The 25392-nt window shown below is 49.4% G+C and overlaps 1 protein-coding gene across 3 annotated transcripts in view; it reads right to left on the reverse strand.

The window, feature by feature from the left end:
• The window catches only part of POC1A (POC1 centriolar protein A), a 72777-nt gene that overhangs the window by 19610 nt on the left and 27775 nt on the right, over positions 1–25392 (reverse strand). For all 3 annotated transcript variants that reach the window (XM_058560194.1, XM_058560184.1, XM_058560203.1), the window contains exon 9: positions 23084–23182. In XM_058560194.1, coding sequence (XP_058416177.1) covers positions 23084–23182 — 99 coding nt within the window. The remainder of the gene's footprint in view (positions 1–23083; positions 23183–25392) is intronic.

Below are 25392 nucleotides of genomic sequence, written 5' to 3' on the forward strand. Positions count from 1 at the left end.
TGACAAGGCAACCTGCTCCAGTATGCTGCCTTCTGCATCTCCCTTCCTGCCTCGGCAGCCTTGCACCTGCTCCCACAGTCCTCTTCATCAGGAAGGCCCTCATCCACCCTTACTTTCTCTTGTTCAGAGCATCCCATCCTCCACTCATCTTGCAACCCTGTAACCCCCATCAGAAGCTCCTCTATGCTCCTGCACACCTGGGCCTGCCCCATCCCTGCCCTGTTCCTCCAGCTACTGCATCTCTAAGGCCAGGGCACGTGAGTAGAATGAATCAATGCTGGCCTGCCCACAGGGCCTGCCGCCCACCAGTGTGTCTGTGTGCCGCTCTGTCTCCTGTCTGCACTCATCAATCCTCCCTCCTCTACACCCGGGACATCACTGGGCTCAAAGCTTGCCATCTACCCATGCACCACAGAGCAAGGCTACTCCACCCAGCACCCCTCTCCACCCCCCAATGCCACAGAGTGGACGATCCTTGCTATGACTGGGGCTCACCTAGGATGCCTGCACACCTGCCCACCACCTGGCCCTGACAACACTAGGCTGCCTGAACACACGCCATCAGCAGCTGGCATCTCTTAGACGAATCCACAGCAGCCCAGCCCTGGGAAGATGCTCTGCCCTGAACACACTCACATGATTGGGCATCAGAGTCCTTGAAAAGAATCAACCCAGGAGAAGATGCTCAAAGGAGAGCAGTTTAGCACGTGGACGCTACCTGCATATTTTTCCCTATTAGGAAAGTATTCCAATCTCATAGATAACAAACTCTCAAGTGCACATCAATTTGAACTTGGGAAAAATGCAAGCCCTGGTGGTTAAAGAGAACTTGAATGAGACACAAGCCAGAGGGGTATTCTTGAAAACAGGAACAGTCGTGTCCACATGCCCATCGTGGGCATGTCTGCTGTGGTGCTATGGCCATTTTGTAAGACCCTGGCCCACGAGGCCGGGGGCAATTTCAGTCCTCTAGGAATCAATGAACATCAAATCCCAATGCCCAGCCAGAAGTCCATCCCAAAAGGAAATGTTTCGGAAGCCTCAACCAGCCTTTATTTCACAGCAGCAGCCCCCAGACACAGCAGAGAGCAGTGGGGAAGAGCAGTGACTCAGACAGGCCTTGGCCAACATCTGAGCTCCATCACTGACTAGCTAGGTGGCCCCGGGAAAGAGGCTTAACCTCTCTGGGCCTCCATTTCCTCGTCTGTAAAATGGGGGTGATGACTGGGCCTGTCCTTCAAAGGGCTGGGCTGTGAGAGGCTCTTATCTGAAATCACCAACAGGTCTTTCTTGAGAAGCATTTGCAGTCCTCTGCCCACTGCTTCCAAAGGACCCCCCTTTCAGACATGCACACTCTTCCTCTGGACACTGAGTCCCATTGGCTCTCTCAGTAAAGGCCACCAGAGGCGGGTGGGAGCCGGGCAGCCCTCTGTCCTGACAGCCAGCATCCTCAAGGAGTGGACAGCTGCTTAGGAAGGAGGGAATGGAAATTCTGAGTGTTTCTGCAGAACGGCCCAGAAACTGACAGTGCCGAGCTGAGCCTCTGGAACACAGTGACGACGGGGAGTTGGCAGGGGGTGGGTGCAGGGGCGGTGAGCACCACTGACTTTATTTTATTTATCTTTTTTTAAAGGTCCCCCCACCAAAGCCCCAGTAGATAGTTGTATGTCATAGCTGCACATCCTTCTAGTTGCTGTCTGTGGGACGCGGCCTCAGCATGGCCGGAGAAGTGGTGTGACGGTGCACGCCTGGGATCCGAACCCGGGCCGCCAGTAGCGGAGCGCGCGCACTTAACTGCTAAGCCACCAGGCCGGCCCAAGCACCACTGACTTTAGAAACAGGAACGCTCCATTTGAGCCAAAGGCGAGCCAGCTCCAAAGGAGTACTGAGGACAGGAGTCACGTGCCCAAGCCAGGGAGGCAGCCTTTGGAAGAGAGGGCTGCAGGAACCACCATGTTTTCCCATCTACGCCAAGCTTTCATGGGTTGTGTCCATTTTACAACAAAGGAAACTGAGGCTCAGACAGGAAGTGACTGTTGGAAGGTACCCAGCCTCCAGCCTCACTTACAAGTCCAGGGTCCTGCCTGCCCCGGGCCATTCCTCTGGCCACGCCATTTGGTCCCCTTCTTACCTTCATCAGGACACGGCCCTTCTCAGCTTCCTTGACAATCTCATCAGCAGACATTACAGCCCTTAGCACACAGCCCGCCCAGCATATGAAGATGACAATCACTGTTTACTTCCTACCTACTATGTGCCAGTGTTTTATACATGTCACTTCATCTAATCTTTACAATGGCCCTTCACAGCAGCCATTATTAACCTTATTTTTCAGATGGAGAAGCAGGCTCAGTGAGGTTAAATAACTTGCTCTAAGTCACCCAGGAAATCACAGACTGGGATCTGAACCCAAGGACAGGCAGTTCCAACATCAGGCAGCCTCTGACAGGTGACATCGCCTGCAGTTTTGCTTCCACATGCCCAGCTCCTCTCTTACAACCCCATGAATGCCCCCAGCTCCTGGGTCTAACATTTTGTGTCATTCCCCACCCTGCCTGCCCTGGAATGCCTGCCTAGCACACAGCTGAATACAGAGCAGGCCCTCCACAAACACTTGACACCTCAAAGAGCCAAGCCCACCATGGTGACATGTCTGTGTAATGAAACCTTCCCATGGCAAAGTGCAAACAGCTCCGCCCTACACAGCATCACAGCCACTCACCTGCACTCCAGCATCCTGAAGATGTGGCATTTCCCTGAGAGCCTGGCAAATAAGCAATAAAGCAGAGCTAAGAAGATGACAGGCAAGAGTGGGAAGAGACGCAGGCACCAGGGCTGGGAGTAATGACAGTGGCGGAATAACCAGAGCAGCGTCGAAGGGAAAATCTTATCAGTGCTTTGTCTGTTCAACATCAAAGGGAACTAGGGGCCTGCCTGGTGGTTCTAGTTCGTGTACCATGAGTGAAATCACAGCAACATTAACCCACACACCCAAACCTACAGAGCTGCAGCAAGTCGACAACTTTCACTTTTGCCAAAGATAAACACCTTAACATCAAAAGAAAAAAAAAAGGTGAAACTCAGAATAGATGAATCTCTTTAACTTTGTGGAAATCTCACTTGGGGTCTGTAGGTGTCCCCTCTCACTCCACCTTGTGTGGGATCCTAGGCTCTCACAGTAGGTTGACCTTCTGCTTGCCTCAGTTTCTGTTGCTGCCAGCCTATCATATGCCACCCGGAGCTCAGCAGTTTGCACAAAGTAGGAATAAATATCTACGGTTGATCTCAGCCACTCAAACACATGGGTAACCAACCCATAAATTTTCATTAAAAAACAAAACAAAACAGCTTGCAAGTCTTCCTTGCGACAAGGTCTGGACTGGTGTCTGGACTGACTATGGTCTCACTTTTTCATCATCAAGATGCAGGTACGAATAAGGAGTTTCCGCCTAGGAATATAAAGTTGGGGAAAGCATTAATCCCATCCTAACAAGAAAAAGACCGACAATCTAAAAGAATCATAGCTTTTCTTAAATCAGAGAGCTGAGGTCACAGAGCAAACAACTAGCCTGAAATCTAAGGAGACAGACTCTTCCAAGGAAAACAGGAAGTGAACATCAGCTCACCTCTGGCAAAGCACAGGAAGAAGGGACACCGAGTGCCGTGTAAGTGGGTAAGAGGAATTGAGTTATGAGTTTTTTTTTTTTTTAAAGATTTTATTTATTTATTTTTTTCCCTCCAAAGCCCCAGTAGATTGTTGTACGTCATAGTTGCACATCCTTCTAGTTGCTGTATGTGGGACGCGGCCTCAGCATGGCCGGAGAAGCGGTGCGTCGGTGCGTGCCCGGGATCCGAACCCAGGCCGCCAGCAGTGGAGCGCGCGCACTTAACCGCTAAGCCACAGGGCCGGCCCTGAGTTATGAGTTTTAACAAATTGCTGGAGGCTGAGTGTGGACAGGGTGAGAGTGGAGAACCCCTAGGAGCCACAGATACAAGAGCAGTTTGTACCTGCTCACAGGTTCTTCTCCACAGACTTCTGGGCGTTCATGAGAAAGACTGGGGGCAGCGCAGTAGAGGGAAGAAAACCATCCTTGAGGGTGCAGACCTGGAGGAGGGGAGTCGACATGGAAAAGGCATGAAGTCCCGCCAGGACCCTTGTCCATTACAGAGCAAAATCCTTAAGCTACTGGAGAAGAGCAAAGAAAGATAAAAAACCCCTCTGCCCTTGGGGGAGAGGCAGGAAACCATCCTGAGCTGAGATCACTGAGGTTTCCCACGGCTGAGAGAAGGGCAGCACTACTTACTGAGAATGCCCTACTTCTGAGACCCAGGGACACAGGGCCTAACTAAGACTGAAGCTGGGCCAGGACAACAGAGAATTCCCCCCCAACAAAGCTAGCAAGCACCATGTAACAAGCAACAGCAGCTTATTACTGGAGGAGGGACCAGAGCATAGAAACAGACACCCTCTAAGGAGCAGGCCCCTAGGGAAGGCTGAAAGCTGGGGGTGGAGTAGGAACATTGAGAAACACCCTTGAACACCCAGACCTCACCCTAAGTGCAAGATAATGCTCAACTAAGCTCAACTCCTGATAGGATCAACTATTTACCTCAGTCTCTACCATCCTAAACAGGATGTCTGAGACACACAAAAAGGCAAGAGAGAAAAACCCCACTGTCAAGAGACAAAGCAATCAGCAGAATCAGATTCAGATGACTTAGATGGTGGCACTATCAGACAGAGAATTTAAAATGACTATGATTAACGTTAAAGGTTCTACTAGAAAATGTGGACAACACACATGAACAGGTGAGGAATTTCGGCAGAGAGCTAGAAATTATGAGTCAATGGAAATGCTAGAAATAAGAAACCCAGTAACAGATACGAAGAATTGCTTTGATGGGCTATTATTAGGTGCAACTCGGCTGAGGAAAATAAATTAATGACTTTAAAGATAGATCAATTCTTCAAACTGAAATATAATGGGGAAAAAACCAGAATCGAGCATTCACAAGCTGTGGGACAATATCAAATTGTCTAACACACGTGTGACTGGAATCCCAGAGGGAGAAGAGAGAGAAAATAGACAAGTTTGCTGGTAATGAATTCTCTCAGCTTTTGTTTGTCTGAAAAATAGTCTTTATTTTTCCATTTCTAAAAGGTATTTTTGCTGAGTGCAGAATTCTGGGTTGACAGTTTTTTCTGTGAATACTTTAAAGATGTTACTTCATGTCTTCTGGCTTGTGTAGCTTCATGTGAGAATAATTCTGTAATTCTTACCTCTGATCCTCTGTATATAATGTTTCCTTTCTCTGTCTACCTTCAAGATTTTCTCTTAATCTTTGGTTTTCAGAAGCTTGAATATAATTTGCGTGGGGTTTTGTTTTGTTTTTGTTTTTTCATGAGTCTGCTTGTCATTTCTCTGAGTTTTACGTATTTGTGGTTTGATGCTTTTCATTATTTTTCAAAAATTCTTGGCAATTATCTTTTCAATAGCACCGAAAACATAATATGTGTTTTCAGTTTCCTAGAGCTGCTCTAAAAAATTGTCACACTTAGGTGGCTTAAAACAACAGAAATTTATTCTCTCAGAATCCTGGAGGCCAGAAATCTTAAGTTAAGGTGTCAACAGGCCACACTTCCTCTGGAGGCACTAAGGGAGAATCCCGTCTTGCCTCTTCTAGCTTCTGGTGGCTCCAGGATTCCTTGGCTTATGGCTGCATAACTCCACTCTCTGCTTCCTCCTTTACATGGCCTTCTCTTCTCTTCTCTTTGTGTGTCTCTCCTCTATGTGTCTGTTATAAGGACACTTGTCACTGGATTTAGGGCCAACCCATTAATCCAAGATGATCTCATCTTGAGATCCTTAACTTAATTACAATGGCAAAGACCCTTTTCCCAGGTAAGGTCACATTCACAGGTTCTGGGGGTTAGGACATGAACATCTTCTGGGGGACCACCATGAACCCACTACAAAATGCTTAGATATAAATCTAACAACATATGTACAAAATCTGTATGCTGAAAACTACAATAAACTGATGAGAAAAATCAAAGACGACCAATATCAATAAAGGGCTATACCATGTTCATGTAGCGAAGATTCAATGTTGTTAAAGATGTCAATTCTCCCCAAAATCACGTATAGGAATAAAAAAGCTGATTCTAAAATTTATATGGAAAGGCAAAGGAACTAGAAAAGCCAAAACCATTTTCAAAAAAAGAACAAAATCAGAGGACTCACATTACCTGATTTAAAGACTCAGTCCAAAGCTATAGCAATCAAGACAGTGTGGTATTGGTGAAAGGAGAGACACATAGATTAACAGAACAGAGTCCAGAAATAGAACCACAGATATCTGATCAATTAATTTTTAACAAAGGCACATAAACAACTTAGTAGAGAAAAGATAGTATTTTCAACAATTGCTGAACAATTGGATATCCATATGCAAAAAAAAAGAATTTTGGTACATATCTCGCACCATATACAAAAAGTAAATCAAAATGAATCAAAGACCTAAATGTAAAACCTTAAACTATAATATTGGCATAAATTTTTCTTCTAAAACATAGGATAAACTCTTTGTGACCTTGGGTTAGGTAAAGATTTCTTAGATATGACACTCAAAGCATGATCCATAAAAGAAAATGTTGATAAAATGAACAGCATCAAAATTCAAAATTTCTGGGCCGGCCCCGCGGCTTAGCGGTTAAGTGTGCGCGCTCCACTGCTGGCGGCCCGGGTTCAGATCCCAGGCGCGCACCGACGCACCGCTTCTCCGGCCATGCTGAGGCTGTGTCCCACATACAGCAACTAGAAGGATGTGCAACTATGACATACAACTATCTACTGGGGCTTTGGGGGGAAAAATAAATTTAAAAAATTAAAAAAAAAAAATTCAAAATTTCTTTAAAAGATACTGTTAAGAAAATGAATACCCAAACCACAGACTGAGTGAAAATACTGGTGTAGTATAAGCGCTGACAGCTTTGTTTTTTTCTTTTTTGTAACGCCAGTGCCTGACTTAAGCTTTGATTGCAGATGCATTCATTTCAAAGAGGCATCCACTTCAAGAGGGCTATCTTGAATAAACACACTGCCAGCCACATGACTAGATAAAGAGCCAGGCCATCTCCCCCGACTGAGGCTCCTTTGTTTTAGAGATCTTGGTTGATTTTGATTAACTGATCATTTTGGCCACTTGTTTTTTTCTCTTCCTGCACTTTAAATTCCTGCTTTTATGTTTTAAATTCACCAGTAAAGAGTGAGCCTCCTGCAAAACTCCAGGCCCCCACCCTTGACCCCAATAAAAGCAGAACCCCAGGCTCAGGCGCTCCCCACCTCCTCCCTCACCCCCCACAACCTTACTGTGTGGCCCCAGGTGTGCTGTGTAATTTCCAGGTCCCGTGAGTAATAAACCTTTATTTTTTCAAAATTTCCTGATGGTTATTGAAGACGGGTGTCTTGCAATTATAATAAGAACCACAGGGCCAGTCCAATCACAACACTGGTTATTCATAGGCTGAGACCAGCACAAAACAATTTGCAAGTCACATATCTGGCAAAGGACTTGTATCCAGAATATATAAGAACTTTCAAAACTCAATAAGAAGACAAAAAAAACCTAACAACAACAAACAGGCAAAAGATATGAATAGACACTTCACCAAAGAACATATAAAGATGGCAAACAAACACATAAAAAGTTCTACATCATTAGTTGTTAGAAAAATCCAAGTTAAAATTACAAAGAGATACCACTATACACCTATTAGAATGGTCTAAAGTTAAAAAGACTGACCATACCAAGTGCTGGCAAAGACGTGGAGAAACTCAAACTCTCATACACTGCTAGAGAGAATGTAAGATGGTACAGCCACATTGGAAAACAGTTTGACAATTACTTAAAGGTTAAACATACACCTATTATGTGTCCCAGCCATTCCACTTCTACGTATTTACCCAAGAAAAATGGAAATATATGTTCATAGAAAGATATGTACATAAAAGTTAACAGCAGCTTCATTTGTATTAGCCAAAAATTGAAAATAACCCAAATGTTCACCAACAGGCAGATAAACAAATTGCGGTATATCCATTCAATGGAGTACTACTCAGCAATAAAAAGGAATGAACTATTGATACATGTAAGAACCTGAGGGAATCTCAAAATAATTAGGCTTAGTGAAAGAAACCAGACCACTCTGCACTCAAGGTGAAAATCACCACCTCCCCATGGGACATTACCAATGGGCACAACCCAGCGCTGAAGATCCCAGGTAAGGCCCATGAGGTCCACCATTGGTCTGGGGACTACAGTTTCCAAATGTAGAAAGCCAGAGTTACATTTCAGTGCAGTTTAATTCCCAAAGCCTCAACCTACCCAGTTGTTAGCAGATGTCCCCAGGAAGGGCTTCCTAAACAGTGGTGGCCCAGTTATGGAACATCAAGCCTCATTCACTTAGGGGTCCATACACAGCTTGATAGTCGTGAGTGAGCTAGGTCTGCACATACCTGGCCATCAGCCAGGAGTGGCTGGAATTTTACCATAAAGATGTTGTGAGCTGACTTGACAGAACGCCCCCTTCTAGTGGGTGGGTTGGTCAATTATTAACACCTGCACAAGGTGGAAATTTCTCCTTTTCTTTTAATCTCTAACACTGGACTTTGCTCCCTGCCCGGCCTGCTCCAGAAATCGAAACTCTGTAACAGACAAAAGCATCCATGAACTGGTCCATGGCTTAAGTCTGGGCCAGAGAGGGAAGAGGAAGGTGACCTAAGTGGGCATACAGTGGGCAGCTCGTCTGGCCACTGCCCACTTAAAACACCAAAGCACGTCACTGTTTCCAAAGCAGGGCTGAGTGCAAAACTGGAAGAAATAGATAGACACACACACACAGACACACACACCATGATTAAATCTTTTCAATTTAATCTTTCATTGAACTGTTCACTGCATAGTCTGCTAAGTGAGGATGCAGAGATTCATGGACACAGACGTTTCTTAGTCTTCACCTCAGGCCTTTTCTTGGACAATTTGCCCTCATGGAAAGTTAACAGGTATCCATGTGTGCCTGCCTCCCTGCTTGCTAAATCTGGTCCTGGTGAGGAGAGCAGGGAACAGGACAGAGCTCACTTGGGCTCAGGACAGAGCTCACTTGGGCTCACCCTCATCTCATCTTTGGCTACTCAAGTGGAAAAAGGCATGGCTGTTTTCTCAAACCAAAGCTCAGAAGAAACCTGGTACTGAATTCCCTACACATATTTATGGACTAGATATACTACAGCCTTGTTTGCCCTATAATTTAGGGTTCCGGCCTGAAGTCAACAAGAGAGGAAACTTCTGGTTCTAAACATAGCCCTGAACTCAAGAGGAATTCTGGTTTCTTCAAACCATCTAATTGTTCAGCAATCTTGCCAATGTTCTTCCAAGCCAGCCTGAGTGTGAGGATGGGGTTTGGTTACTGCTGTTGGCATTTGTCTAGAGCATGAATGTGCAGAGTGCCTTTGGCATTCCCCATCCCAGGCTCCCAAGGAGTGCCAGTCATCTGGGTGCACAGAGTGCGTGAGCCAAGAGGCTCAGGGGCATGGGGCCTGGGGCAGCGGAGCAGCCTCTGAACTGAATCAGCTACTCCATGATGATGGATCACAGTTAGGTCTCAGAGCCACCCCTTGACCCCAGGCCCCCAGCAATGGGAAGCAGACAAGGTGCCCCTTGAACCAAGAATTGTGAAGGGGTCGAAGGATGGATCTAAAACGGAGGATGAAGGATCCATGTGCCTGACCTGTCCCTGGATTCCAGGCCTTCTCACACAGACCTAGTGCCATCGAGACCCCGGACCACAGGCAGCTTGGCCCATTTTCTCATCTCACAGTCCTCTCCTCAGAATGTAGTCCCTTTGAGGCAGGGACCATAGGTGCCTCTGTCATTCTATTCCACCTGTGTTGGCCACAGGCCTGCCAGGCATGTGGGAGATGCTAAATGCACAAACCAAGGAACCCCCAGCTCCTCACACAGGCCCAAAGCAAAACCAAGGCCCCACACCCAGGGCTATGTCAGCAACTCCTGAGCTCAACCCCCAGCAATCTCCTGCTGACTCCCCAGCCACACTCTTTGAGGGTTTCTAAGTATTTCCCCTCAAATAAGAGGGTTGATTTATAAAGTCAAATTTTTCAAAGGAGTAAAAAGATTGCCTTGGTAAGCAGGAAATGGAAAGTCACTCCAATGTCCAAATATGCCCCCAGGAGAAAGAAGTGGAGCTGGGAGGTCTGTCTTACTGAAATGACATACCCACGTGAGGGAAGCTGTGGGGAGAAAGGAACAAGGATGAAATGGGGAGAGGAAGGATAAGCAATTGCAAACTGGTGGAGGCGTGAGAAAGCAAAGGGACCATCACGCGGTGAGAACTTTCCTTAGCACAGAAGAGGCCCTGGTCCTCTTCCCTGGAGGGGTTCTGAGGGAGCAGGAAAACAACCCAAGCCTTTAGGGGGTGAAGCCCTCGAGGTCATCACACCTGGTACAGCCAGAAACACACACTGGTAGGCAGCAAGGCAGAGCCGGGGAGTCAGGGACACGGATGAGAAGGAACAGGGCAGAGCAGGGCAGTGGAGTCTTCCACACAGCCCATGGAAGCCTCAGGAGGAGCAGGCCCACGCTCGGGCTTGGACATAGACTCTCAGTGTCCGCGGAGAGTCTGCCCTGGAGTTCCTGGAGCAGATGCACCTCTACAGCATTCTCAGAAACGACAACATTGACAAGCAGACAACACTGCCCTGCTGTCCCCATGCTGGTGATCAAGACGCCCTTGTAAGAGCATGCCCTCTGAACACGACCTTCTTCTTTTAGGGCTGGCTCTTGCTCAGTTCAGTTCCACAAACGTTACCAAGTGATCAATTCAGGCTGGGCACTGAGTACCCTAGGGTTAACTACTCCCTACCTTGAGACAGAAACACCAACCTTGCCCACACCTGAACCAAGGCACCCTGGGAGGGAGATCAAGGCTTCTGATAAAGCTCGTGTTAACTGTAGTTTTATTTTATTTTTTTTAATTAAACTGCTTTGAACTAATTTTAGACCTAGAAAAAAGTTGCAAAAAACAGTACAAAGAATTTCCATAGGGCCGGCCCCATGGCTTAGCGGTTAAGTGCGTGCGCTCCGCTACTGGCGGCCCGGGTTCGGATCCTGGGCGTGCACCGACGCACCGCTTCTCCGGCCATGTTGAAGCCGGTCCCACAAACAGCAACTAGAAGGATGTGCAACTATGACATACAACTATCTACTGGGGCTTTGGGGAGAAAAAAGGAGGAGGATTGGCAATAGATGTTAGCTCAGAGCCGGTCTTCTTCAGCAAAAAGAGGAGGATTAGCATGGATGTTAGCTCAGGGCTGATCTTCCTCACAAAAAAAAAAAAAATTTCCATGTATCCCTCCCCCGGGCTCCCCCCATGTTAACATCTTATATAACCATTAGTACCATGAGCAGACCAGGAAATTAACATTAGGACAACTCCACCAACCAAACTAAGGACCCCATTTGAGCTTCACCAGTTTTTCTAGTAATGGCCTTGGATCCTGATATTCCAGAATCCTATCCAGGATCTCATGTTGCATTTAGTTATTTCTCCTTAGTCTCCTGCAATCTGTGTCAGTCCCTCAGTTTTCCCTGGTCTTTCAGGACCCTGACGCTTTTGAAGAGTACTTGATCAGTTATGTTGTCAACGTCCCTCAGTCTGGGTCTGTCTGGTGTTTTCTCATAATTGGATTGAGGTTATGCTTTTGGACAATACCACAAAAGCCATGTGCATGACATCACGGGGCTCATGCAGACAGGACTTACTATTAGCGGCGTTGACCTTGATCAATCTCTGCCAGGTTTCTCCAATGCAAAGTTACATTTGTAACTGTGTAGTTAATCTTGGGGGAATGTGGATTTTCAAAAGGGAACGTGTTGCTGATGGTTGCAGCTGCCCCACAGATGAGAAGCATCTAATGAAGACGAGTGGCAGAGCCGACGTCTCTGGAAGACGCCGAAGCTCTTGGTGACAAAGAGGAACAGTAGCATTTTATTTATAGATCCACTCGAAGACAGCTCATTGTAACTACTGGAGTTGAATTTTTAAAACCTCAGGAACAAAGGCTGGCTATTTTAAACTCTCCTTGCACTCAGTTCAATGGAGAGTGTTAGAGGCACCAACCACACCCGGGCATCACTCCCAAGCTCTGCAATTCATATTTTGTGCAGCATCTCAGGACATGAACAAAGCCTGCCAAGACAGATAACCAAGACTGGCTCTGCCTACCCCCACAGAGGCAGCAGGCCTCAAGCGGGCCAGAGCCCTCAGCCCCATGCTGCCCAGAGAGGAGTAGAGGGAGGCTGCATCCTATGGGGTTTCAGCCTCTGTTTCCCGGAAAATGAACTTGCATACAGCTGCTGTGAACCAAGGTTACATCACCTCTCCCTCTCCCTCCCCCAGCAGGCTGCGAAGAGGGACAGCGCCCCCCAGCGGATGCCTAACACAGGACAGCCGGCAATAGCTGGCCCACCTGCGCTGACACATCTTCAGGCTGGAACAAGGGCGTTCTGGAGCTCGTCCTGGAGCTCGTAGTACACAACTATACCTGAGGACAGCGGGAGGGGAGAGCCCCAAAGCTCCTCCTGCCCCCACCCCAACTGCGGCTGGCTCTAAGCCAAGCCTGCTCAGTTTCTCCATGTCCCAGAACCATGGTGGGGAGAGGAAACGTGGGTTTTCTCAAAGCCTCCCACGGCCTTATTTGAACAAAAAGCACAAAATAACACTTGACACAATGAGGAAAAATGTGAATATGGACTAGGCATTTGATATTAAGGAATTATTAATTTTGTTGGAAGTGATAAGAACATTGCAGTTATATAACCAAGAAAACCAAAAAAATTTATTTACGGTAAAATAATATATCTGGGATTAAACAAAAACACTCCAACTTTCCTAAAAAAGTGTGGGGGTAGATGAACAAAATAAGATTGGCAAAATGCTGAAGCTAGGTGAAGGGTATATGGGGTTCGTTCTATTATCCTCTCAACTTTTTGTGCTAGCTTGAAAATTTTCACAATACAAAGGTTTTTTGTTTTGTTTTGTTTAATCAAAAAAAAAAAAAAACTCCCAGGTGACTGGAATGAGCTGTGGAGCTGAGGGCAGGCAGGTGGGACCCCAGGAGGAAGATGAGGCACAGGATCACCCCCACTCCGGTGTCCTGGCATTTTCAAGCACAGGAGGCAGATTTGTCTGAATCTATGAATGTTCAGACCAGCCTTTCGCACTGCCACAGAGAAAGCCCCTGATGGCACCAGGAGCATTCAGTGAACCCTGCAGCAATGTCCAGACCTTCAAAGAAACTAATTTTAAGATAATCTCCATGGAAACCATCTATTCTGATTTTTTCCATGGTAACCAATGAGAACATAAACACAAGTATTATCCAACACCCTTACACCACATGGGTAATGCTGCCATTCAGTCTGGAAAATAGAAGCTGCAAAGGATTTTTTTCCATTGAAAATGAAAAGAACTGAAACTTCTAGTCCAGACGTGCAGATTCTACCACCTTCCATGGCCCAGTCACTGACCATACCACCCATGCCACTTGCTCCCAAACTGATGAACCAGGCTAGAAAGTGGCTTCCTTCACTTAGCCTGGGACCATCAAAGATGCCAAAAGGAAAGAGCCAGAGCCTACCTCTAGCCTCACACACTCAACCCATGCTGCCCACAGACTGCAGGCATGTGTCCACTGAATTCTGATTGTCTGTGTTCCAGACACGCTGGGCACCACCAAGGCTCCAGCCCTCCAGGGAGACAAGTTAGGTCTGCAAATAACTGACTACAGGAGAGAGGGGCTGCTCCAGCAAGGAGAGTGCCCGGGGTAGGTGGAGTGGGAAGAATTCACAACCTGCTGGCCTGCTAGGGAAGGCTGCATGGAGGAGGTGCCACCTGGAAAGAGACTAAAAGGATGACTGTAGCTCTGCTGGGAAACAGGATGTGGCCCAAAGAATCATGTCAGACTCAAACAACTGGGTCTATTTCCACTTGTGGCTCATTTTTTCCATTTTCAGGTTTCTGAGATTGAAAAAAATAGCATGGAACCAAAAGAAAGAAAGACCTTCAGATGTCAATGGTCTCCGTTCTTGCCCACCCTCTCTGCTTTGCACCACATACACCTGGCCTGTTGGCTCTCCTGTGGAGAGGGGACTTGTCAGCGTGGCCTGACAGGGCTGTAGCTGCTTGTCATCACTGTTAGCAAAATGGCAGTGTCACAGCAGTGGCCCCTGAAACGAAAGGCACTCTGCAGCACGCAGCCCACCCCTGCCTGGGCCATGTGTGCCTTGTAGTAAAGCATCACAGTGTCAGGACCCCACTGCTCACTGTCCTGTCATTTGGGCTCATTTCCCCACATGCAACTGTGGAATCTCCACTAACCTTGAACCCACGCATTGGCTGCCAGGGGGAAAGGAAAACTCAAAACAGTTTTGAGACCCTTGAAAGAGATAACAGAGTTCTCAAAGCTGTGTGTGTGCCCAGGTTAAATGCACAAGGTGTGTCCCAATGCATGCAGAGCTGGACACAAGAGCTTCCAGGCTTCGTCTGGATTCCAGAGTAGGGTCTTCCATTTTCATGATACTGTGAATGTCTTAACACACCTTGCCCTGGATTTCTGAGATTTCGCCTCCTGTTGGTTTAAGTCATTAAATAGGCCTTCCTTCCTTCTTAAGAGTCAGCCACTCTCCTCTGGATAGGGACCTACCTGCTTGCAGAATGGATGGGAATTTTCCAGTGGCAGGAAACTACATCAGCCTCTCAAAGGGGCAGCTCAGATAAGGAAGCTCAGCTTCTGTTCCACCCACAGCCCCAACCACTTGCCACCACTGCTGTCATTGCTGTTTTCAGGGCTTGTTCCTGATCTTGCCACCTGGAGGCACTTCCCCAAAAGGTTCTGCAAAGAAGACCTTCACCTGGGGGTTTAAATATTGAGCTGCAAGCACCCAGGCCATCTCAAACTCAGGTGTCAGAGACTCTCACCTGCCAGCTTCCCTAAAGGCCCAGCAGGCTCAGGACGATGAGAGCTGACCTAGGCACCCATGTCTGTGGGGCAAGAGGTGGGAGGCAGGGACTCCCAGGACAATGCAGGAGGCAGGCAGCCTGGAGAATGTGGATTCAAGAACAGGTGACTGGACTGATGCAGCAACACTAACACACAGGACAGGAGCTGAGACAGGATGACAGGCCCAGCAGAGGCCCACGGAGGGCTGTGCTGGGTCCCATCCTCCCTCTAATTGATGTCCTTAGCTGGTAACAAAACCACATATCTGCCTGGCCAGTTGTAAACAGAGCCCACAGGGAAGCACTGGGATTTCTTTTAACACTGCACTGAGATTAGAACCAAGGCCACACCACTTTTCCTCTTCTGGAAAGAGGCGGACTATACAATTCTCCAGATTGGGCTGAAAGGGACACCAATTCTCTCAGCCTCTCCCAAGCTGGAGCCCCCATGAGCCATAGAAACTTCCCAAGATGAACAGAGACCCCCTCCTTCCCCTCACCTCCCTGCCCGGGATGCCATGGCCATAATCAACTAGACTGCTTTCCAATAGACCAGTGACTGTCAAAGTGGGTCCCTGGACCAGCAGCATCAGCATCACCTACAAATTTGTTAGAAATGCAAATTCCTTACTGAATCAGACACTGGGGATGGGGCAAGCTGTGTCTTAACAAGCCCTCAGAGTGATTCTGATGCACACTAGAGTTTGAGAACCACTGCAAGAGGCTTACCACACTAAGTGCCAAATGTTAAAAGGCTTTTCTCCTCACTACACTGCCTGGAGGCCCAGCTAACTCCTACTGACGTATTTCTGCAAACACTGTCCTCATGCTTGTCAAAGGCAACGCCTTCCTTCTGGTAAACACAGTACTTATTTAACATGTGCCTGGTACCAGCCCTGACCCACCTGCCAATACTCAGTTGTAGCCTCCGAAAGGAAAAGGAAGAGGGCATCCTGCCTGCTTCCTAGTAGCAGACACAACAGGTCTGACCCTGAGGGAAGGGGCCGGTTCCCCACCTTGATCCCTGGGCCTGGGGGTCCACTCTGCCAGGAGCATCAGAGTCTTTGGTGCCCCTAGACTATGCACAGACACCTTACCCACCAGCCACTGTCCAAGGATGCTGTTTCAAGCAGGAAATCTTTAAAAATTGTAGTTTGGTAATAAATGTTGAATCTTCTTTATTGCTAGTCTCTTCTGTCTTCCCACTGAAACTAAGAAACCCAGAGCACTTTCCATGACTTCCATTCAGGTACAGGTGGGGAAAATGCAACCTGAGTGTGAAGTGAGGCATCTTATCTGAGGGCCACTGCCACCCAGAGTCAGCAGAGGCTGCTGCGGCTACCCTGTCCCTGACCCCACAGGATGGTCTTTTGCAGAGTGAGCTGTAAAATGGAAAATGCCCAAAGGATGTAATGCCGGCTGATGGGGAGAAATCAGGGGACAGAGAATCAAAATGACTTGCCTGAGGTGACAGGAGAGATGTGCCACATCAGGCCGGGCCCCAGCTTCCTCTTGGACCAGCACACAGAGGCAACATAGCTCTTACTGCCAACCAAGTTCTTAAAGGGGCTCCCAGGGCCAGAAGTTTCCAGCATCATCCACCTCCCTAGTAGGCCTGCCGGAGAATCCTTTCCAGAACAGCCATCCTTGGAAGATTGCCATCCCCATCCCAGGAAGGTGCCTAGTCAGCTAGGTCTCCTATGGTTCCCCTGTACCGTGTCCAGCCCTAGACACTCCAGCTGATCTGGAGATGATGCCCCAAAGAACAGGAACCTCGGGGTCTTGTGGGGGAATAACAGGGATGAGCACTGGGGAGGCAAACTTCAGGGGATGGGTAGGCAGACAGCAGAGGCCCTGAGGCAGCGTTGCCAGGGGTCTACACACGTGTGTGAACACAAAGGGGACAAACAGCTGTGTTTCTGAGTCACCAGAGTCTGTCCCATGCTGGGCTTGGGTATTTGTCCCAGGGGCTGAGGAGGCTGGGTTCTTTTTTCCCACTGAGAAATGGGGAGAATCCCTCTTGCTTTTTCCAGTCAAGGGCCTCTCAGTTTTGCTAGCACAAGGGCCGAGACCTGCACCTCAACCCCAGGGGCATGTGCTTGATCGGGGCCTGGGCCACTCACGAGCAGGTGACCTTTGGGCTCAGGTCCCTCCTCTCTGCAGCATACGGGGCAGGAATGAATTATCCCACAGGAGCCACACAGAGATGTGCCACCTGGCAAGTCACAGGAAACATGAAAACATAGTTCCCACTTTTCCCAAGTCAGTCCACAAAGCCCAGGCCCTGCCAGGCCCCACAACGGCCAAACCAGGTGGGAAGGTACCCCCTGGGAGAGGGTCTGCTTTCCCATGTTTCGCATCAGGCTCTTGTTCACACAGATGAAGGAGTCTGTGGACAAAGCGAGGTATTCAGCCAGAGGGTGTGAGCAGACAAGAGGCCCCCCTTACAGAAGCCTGGAGCCCACGGGCAGGAGCAGCCAATGTGCTGGAAGTCTGGGCCTCATGAAACTAACACTTTTCCAAGATGAATAAGTGCCTGGGCATCTTCTGACTGATCTGCTGCCAAGAGCCCCCTTTAACAGCCTTGGAAAATTCAGAGCCAGAATTGGGGTCAAGTGGAGAAAGGAGAGGCTCCTTTCTCAGACACATAAATCTGGGGTTCACTCCTCTCTAAACACCCCTAATGCCCCATCTGCCAAGTGTCCCCTTGAATCCACACTTCTCTTCACTACAGAAAGCAAACGCCAGCCAGAAATTCGTGTTCTCAGTAAGAGACCCAAGTCCTCCATGTTCCCAAGCAAGAAAGCAAATCTACGAGGCAGGTGGAAACGGGCCCCTCCCCCACCTCGACCCTATGACTCCTCAGGCTGAATGCCTGGGCAAGAACCCAAATCTTGAGCAACCGCCACCCAGGACCCTCAGATCCTCAGCACTGGGCAAGACCCAGTGCCAAGACTCTCTGGGCCAGAAATCGAGGCCCAAGAACCTTTAAGTCAAGGCCATCCCCGTGCAGTGCCCCAAAACAGAAATGTAGGAGGTGAAGCAAGGGCTCCGGAGGCAGCTGGAGCTCCACTCTCAGAAGCAGAAGGACTAGGAAGAAGAAACAGGCCATCCTCCGGGAAGGCTGAGGCCTCAAGTCAGATAGCCTCGGCTAACTTGGCCTCCTCTTCCTGGCAACAGTTCTAGCAGTGAGGCTCTGGGGGTCCTGGGCACCTTGCCCTGAGGAGTCATTGGAGGCAGGGGAGGAAAAGAGGCCTGTTTCCACCCACCTCATGGATTTGCTTTGGCGTCTGGGAGCACAGAGGACATGGGTCTCTCATGAAAAAGTACCACTGATGCCTGCAAGGATCTAATACCCTCACTGGGCCTCCCAAAGACAGCCTGCAGAGCAGAGTCAACATCAAAAATCACCCCAGGCAGAATGGCCCCACTCCTGCCCGCTCTCCCTCACCCCAGCAGGTTTTGAACACACAATCACCCTGACTGGGCAGGGGGCTCATCTAGCTCTCAGTTGGACAGAGGAAGGAAAAGGAACATTTTAAAAATAGCTAAAGCTTGGTGAGCACTTGCCATGTGCCAGGCATGGTTCCAAGTGCCTGCTTAGCATGTACCACTTCGTGAAATCTGATGAAGGAGGAGCTGCCATCTCCCCATTTGAGGTAAGTGGAGAAAAGCCTCAGCCCTAGAACTCAAGGTTACTATCTGAACTGGAGGGCAGCCAGCCCTGAGAACTCAGGAAGTGGTTTTTCAGTTTTATTGAATTACCTAGAATTCTGCATTCTTCCCCTCCCACTCCACCCAGCGTAACCTTCCTTCCCAATTGCATAATGGGCTCTCAGATGTTTGGAGGGAGGGCAAGAATAAGAGTAAATCGGAATAAATGCATCTTTGCTATTAAAAGTGGTTTAAAAATGCTTCTGTGGTTGAGGCAGAAGTCAGTCCTGTGGCAGCTGGGACTGGAGGGCAGGTGCCAAATCCAAGGTTGGCCAAGAAACAGTGGTCTTTGTGCCTCAGGGTCAGGCCTCAAAGCACAGACAGCAGGAGGGAGTGAGACTATAAGGATGAGCGCAGAGAGGGCGAAGTGACCAGGGCTGCAGCAGGAAACAGACCTAAACACTAGATCCTTGAAAGCACCAGCACCGCACCTGCTGCAGACAGCTCCTGGGGCCCCACACAAGCCCCTCCGGGAGGCACTCATCTACTCGAAATTTCCAACCTTCCTCCAGCCCTGCGTGTCACAGGACAGAACGCAGAGCTTCCTGCCGGCCCTCAGCCCAGCACATGGGCTCGAGTCCTTCCTCTGCAGCCTTCCAAGCAGAGAAAGCTCCCAGCCAAAGCCCTAAAATCCCTCCTCATCACAACTCAGCCAAGAATAGAGGGAAAATGGAACCCATTATTCTCATTTTGAAGGGCTGGGAAATGGCTTTTGCTTTTCAACATGAAATGTGCCTATAAATAAGCTGTAAATTTCAACCAGAGGTTGAAAATAGCTCCGGCAGTGAACAGAGCTTTGTTCAGAGTGGGCCCAAGGACGGCCTTCACTCCAAGAGTAGGAGCTGAATGCCCAAGTCAGAGCAAGGGTCCTGGGCAGGGGGTTTTCCAGGGCAGAGGGGCTGTCACAGGCTCAAAGGGCTGCCCCTGCCATGGTGTGCCCCTCTGGCTTTACTGCCACACTTTAACAGGCACATGTCAGGAAATCAAGACCCAGCACCTGGCCCGATGGGTTTCCTAAAATCCCCAATTGCCCAGCCGTGACTCATGTGGCTTTAGGGCCCATGGCCCAGTGTGCAGACAGAGCTGGAGGGAGAGGGGTCATCCGATTTGAGGGCTCTGGGGCACAGCGCTGGTGCTCATGGGCTCTTTGAGAAGCCAAGCCACCCGGGCCAGCCCCCAAACCACTCATCAGGTACTATCTCAGAGCCAGGGAAGCCCACAGGCGGGAAGGGCAAGGACACACTCCGATTGTAATTGAAGAAAACCAAGTTGCTAAATGTCTTTTTTTTGTTGTTTACCAGCAACTCTGGAAGATTCCAAAGTTTGACAAGCCAAACATTTCTACAAAATGCACTCATGTTAGAAATTCAGGCTGAGAGACATAGGCCACAGCTGCTGGGGGGAGCCCAGGTCTGGCGCAATAGAGCCTCTCCTCAGCACCACTCCTATGCTCCTCCCTTCCCTAAGACAGCCCTGCCCACATGCCCACACTCCTCCCCCTGCTACATTAGCCTCCTTTCTGGGCTCACTCCTGAGGCAGGAGTTATTGCAATGACTCTCAAATGGGGGCGATTCTGCTCCTCAGGAGACAACAGCAATGCCTGAAGACATTTTTGGTTGTCACAACTAGGGGCTGGGGGATGCTACTGGCAGCTAGTGGGTAGAGAGGCCAGGGATGCTCCTTAACATCCTACAATGCAGAGGACAGCCCCCACAACAAAGATTTATCTGTTCCAAAGGATCAACAGTGCTAAAGTTGAGAACCCCTGGGTTACTGCAAGGATGGTATGTAGACAGAAGGGCGGGGGCTCATCGGACTCACCAGCACCTGGCACGTGGCCGCAGAGCTCCTGGGCTCCCTGAGGAGCTGAGACACCCTGGCCAGCCACAGAAGCAGTCACCAGGTACTATCTCAGCACCAGAGAAGCCCTTGGGCAGGAAGCGGGAGACCACACTCATCAGCTTCCCTTCCCACCACAGGGGAAAACCTAACCACTGAGCAGTGTTATACCAACTCACCTCAGTTTGGGAAGATGAAAAAATTCTGTGTATGATGGTGGTGATTGTCGCACAACAATGTGAATATACTTAATGCCACTCAACTGTACACTTAAAAATGGGTAAAATGGTAAATTCCGTTATGTATATAAAACAAAACAAACAAACAAAAAAACCCTCTAGCTCTCCTTTTGGCCTGGGAGTCCCGAGATCAGAAACGCTCCTAAAAGTGTACACCACATGATATGCATGTGTTGGTGTGGGTGTGTGTCTGGAGGAGGGCCTATATGTCAACTCAGAGTCTCAAAGGGGCTTGTGACAAATAAGGAAAAAGCGTTAAACAAAGAATGATTTTAGGATTAACAAGTCAAGTCAAGTCACTTCATGAATTAGCAGAGCTCACCTACGTCATACATGAGGTCCTCAGAGCCTGCCTCTGGGGTATTTAGGTCCCATCGTGGGAATGCAGGCTTGAGAACAGTGGGTGCTTGCCTGGGACCACGCAGCCAGGGTTCAGACCCAAGAGCCCACACACTTCCTCCTATTTGAGCCCCATGTGGTGATGTCCACTGGGCAGAGTTGTGACGACAGCTTCATTACGGGCCTGAAGGTAATATGGGAACAAATGGTTTTCCTGAGCCCCGTTGAGCTGTTCACCCACCTATACCCTATCCTGCCTTGTCCTGCTAGCTTCTCTACCCGACATGCCTTCTTCCTAGATTATTAGGCTCCACAGCCCAGGAAGCAGGGTGCCCCACACCCCATATCTCAGCAGGACTGAAGAGACAAGAGGTAGCTTGTCCAAGTTACTTTCCTAATAACCACAAGAAAAGGAGCATGGGATTCTCCCCTTGCTGATGATTACTAACCATTCCCAAGAGACAGGTGGCAGTGCCCTCCCCTGGGATGGAGAAGAGCTGCCAGGCGGCCCGCTGCAGTTTCCACCTGTAGCCTCTAGCTTAGTCAGCCTTGCTCAGAGGGGCCAGCACGGTGGGCTCCCAGGTCCAGGCACCAGGGCAGGTGTCTCATCGGTGAATGTGAGCAGTAACTTTACCCCCTCATCTGATGAGGGAAGGAATAAACAGGGCAGCACATGCAAAGACCCTGGCCGGGCCTGGCTCACCATCAATGCCCAACAGATGGGGAGCACTAGGGGAGAGGGCACGGACCCCAGAGGATTCCAACCCTGAGGTTTGGAAAATGCCTTTCTAGGTGGAAGATGAAATGGCAGCAAGCAGACCACCATGCAACCCAGTCATGCCCCAACAAACCCAAAAGCTGAGAACCGGCCACTCATTAGCAAATGTGGAGAGAGAACAAAACCTCTGAGCCAAGAGCAACCTGTGGAAGAAAAGCTTTAAATCTCAATCTCGCCTATTCCTAGAGGTAGCCCCAACACACAGGACGGGGCGTGTGGGTGCGTGTGTGCGTGTGTGTTTCCCTATACTGGAGCCAAAGAAAGCCCTGAGATAGACTCAGAGGCTTCCTGGTTCTATTCTGGGCCAACCTTGACTCGCTGGGGGCCTTGGGCAAGCCGCTTCCTGTTGTTTAGGCCAGTTTCCGGGTGGGGAGAGGCCACGCTGCCTCTAAGGTCCAGGAGGGAGAGATTTAAACAGCCTACAGCCACCAGAGTTTAAAACCCTTGGCGCTCCACATCCTTGGCTGTAATGGTTGTTTCAGCCAAAGCTGAATGTAACCTTATTCAATGAGACTATATCAGTTATCAATTTCTTTCCAAAAATATTTGTCAAAAAATATTGTTAACTACTTTCATTCAGGAACACTGAATGCCCTTATACCACCAAAGGTACTAAAAATGGTTTGTGGCTGAGGAACTTCCTTTCCATGGTTAAAAAAAAAAAGGAAGTGAGAGCAACAGGGCTGGGGCCTTTCCCATCCGTCCCAGCTGTGGCTTTAGGCCCCGCACCCTCGAAGAATTGTACATGGGGTCCTGTGGCCCAGAGCTCGGCATGCAACAGGTCTTGCCTTTCCTTGGGCCTCAACCAACCAGCAGCATGTGCCATGGAAACACCCCCTACCACATGGTACAGGACCTAGGCACCCAGCAGTCTACTCTACCAGCCTCTTCACATCTTGCTTGGTCATTCTAGATTTGAAACAAAGCACCACAAGTACCAAAGTATTATGTGGTAAATAACGAGATCTTACTAGTGTCCCTTTCCCATGACTGGGCCTAGCCTCCAGCCCCGACAGTCTCTGAGCCCAGTGCTGTTCACCACGACCCAGCCCACCAGGGTCACAAGGCTCCAACATGCCTGCCAAGCCACTTACCAGATTCCCAGAGGAACTGGCCAGCATGGTTGGGGGCCTCTGTACTTTTATGACTTCTCCATAATCGATGACATCAAAGTTACTCTTCCAAACCATCACCTGCCAAGACAAACAGACACACAGAATCAGGGAAGAAAAACCCCTAACCAGTCCTTCTTCATGGAGAAAATGGGCCCAGAAGCCACCCCCAAAGCTCTGTGCCAGTGGCGGGATAGCGGTCCCCACCTGACAGCCCAACTCAACTCTAGGACCTGCCCCGATCCCGGAGAGGAGGCTTTTTGGACAGGCCTCGAGGACCCGGACGCACCATCGGGATGGAGAATCACTGCGTGCCACCACTAGGCCTTAGCACTTGCTGGTCCCTCTGTCTGGGCTGTCCCAGGCCCAAGCTCCGCATAGCTGGCTCCTCAGGCTGAAGTGTCCCCTTCAATACCACCTTATATGAGAGGACTTCCATGGCCTCCTACATACTTTTATCATAGTCCTCTATTTCTTTCCTTCATAGCATCAGAGTCAGTAGTTTTTTTAATTTGTCTCTTTTCCTAGTTTATCATATCTGTCTTCCCACTAAAATAGAAGCTCCTGAGGGTGGCAGCCTGGCCTGTCACACTCGAGAATTGGTTAAGATACGGATGCCAGATTAGATCACTGGGGTTAAGATCCTGACTCCACTCCTCAGAGTGTGGCTCTAGGCAAGGGATTCAACCTCTCTGTGCCTCAGTTTCCTCATCTGTGAAAAGTGCTCTGGTAAGGCTCACAGGAGACAGCTCGGCACAGACACTGGCATTATCCCCCAGCCCACTCTGAAGATCTTCATGTCCTAGGCTCCTCCTAAAGGCTGCAGGAGTGGCCCTGCCAGGGAGCAAGAGCGCTCCCTGCTGCAGGGTGTTGAGCTGGGCGGCTGTGCTCTTCCAGGGCCACTTCCAAGAGAGCAGGAATCGCGGAGCGTGGCTAGTGGTCAACTAAGGCCACAGAAAAACCACCGTATCCACATTAGATGAAAACTCAGCATGCCCTGGATGCTTTCCCCGCCAGGACACAGCCACGAGCCTGGTTCTTTGGGAGGCTCCTCGCCACTCCCAGAGCAGCACCACTGATTACTGTCCCCAACTGGTGGCACCTAGGGTCTCATTTGTTCCCTTTACAAACAGAACATTGACACGCATACACCCTTGTTTGCAGGGTCCTTGTGTAACTGCAAGTCTAACTGCTAAATAAATTCCTAGGAGTGGAGTGGCTATCATGAATGTGAAGAGATGATGTCAAATGTCACTCTAAAAAGGCTCTCAGAGCAGACTTTAAGGCGGCAGCCAGGGAGCTGGCAGCAGTGGCTGCCCGAGGAGAGGCCAGAGTGGGCAGAAACCCTACTTTCTACCAGGTTACCTCTTGTACTATGAGAACATCTTTTACCGTGTCTTTATTTACAGTGTGAATTTACTATACTAGTTTCCATAGTCTTCTAAGCAATGAGCTAGGCCTCCATGCCCAGGGACAGCTCAGGGCCCCCCTTGGTTTTCCTTCTTCCTCATCCAGTTAGCACAGGAACTGGTGCTGGTGTGGGAAGACGCCTGCCGTCTCTTATCCAGACTGTGCGAAAAGAGCCTCTAACCACCCTCTGCTTCACTGGCAGAGACTCAACCAAAATCACTACATTTGGCTGGGGCTGGGGCTCACTGAGAGGCCAGCAGGACTTTCCTGTGCTGAACAGTCAGAGCTGTGAGGCCAGTATCAATGGTCTGAACATTCTGGACAACCCACCAGGTCAACAGTGGCTCAGAACAGCCACTCCTTCCACCCTGCCTGAGGTGAGCGCAGTTCTCTGGACAAGCAGTGCTGCACGGGAATCTGGAGAAAGATTTCCGAAAGGTGGACCCTTCAATGCCCCTGAAGCCTCCCAGGTGCCAGGCTCTGGGCTAGACCCAGGGGCAGGGTGCCTCCCAGGAGACAGGTCGTCGGTGCTTAGCAGTCTGAGCAGGGGGCACCAGAGCTAACAGGTGGAAAGCCTCAGTGCAAAGGGTGACAAGGTAGGACAGGACCTCTTCACACACGTCCTCTCCCTGCAGCCAGGGAGTGTGAAAATGCCGACCCTTCAAACAGCATAACAAAGCAGGCCAGGGAGCAAAGGGTGCCAGACGCCGAGTGCAGGCTCCGAGGCAGCCACCAGCTCTGCCATCCACTGAGCCTCAGCGTCCTCATCTACAGAACGAAGTGACGAGAGGGCTGCCCCACATGACTGCTGGCAGGATTAAACAAGGTACGAAGCTCTTGCCATGTTGCCCACATTACCAGGCTGCAGTAAGTATCTAATA

Source organism: Diceros bicornis, chromosome 2, assembly GCF_020826845.1.
Source record: "Diceros bicornis minor isolate mBicDic1 chromosome 2, mDicBic1.mat.cur, whole genome shotgun sequence".
NCBI classification, from domain to species: Eukaryota; Metazoa; Chordata; class Mammalia; order Perissodactyla; family Rhinocerotidae; genus Diceros; species Diceros bicornis.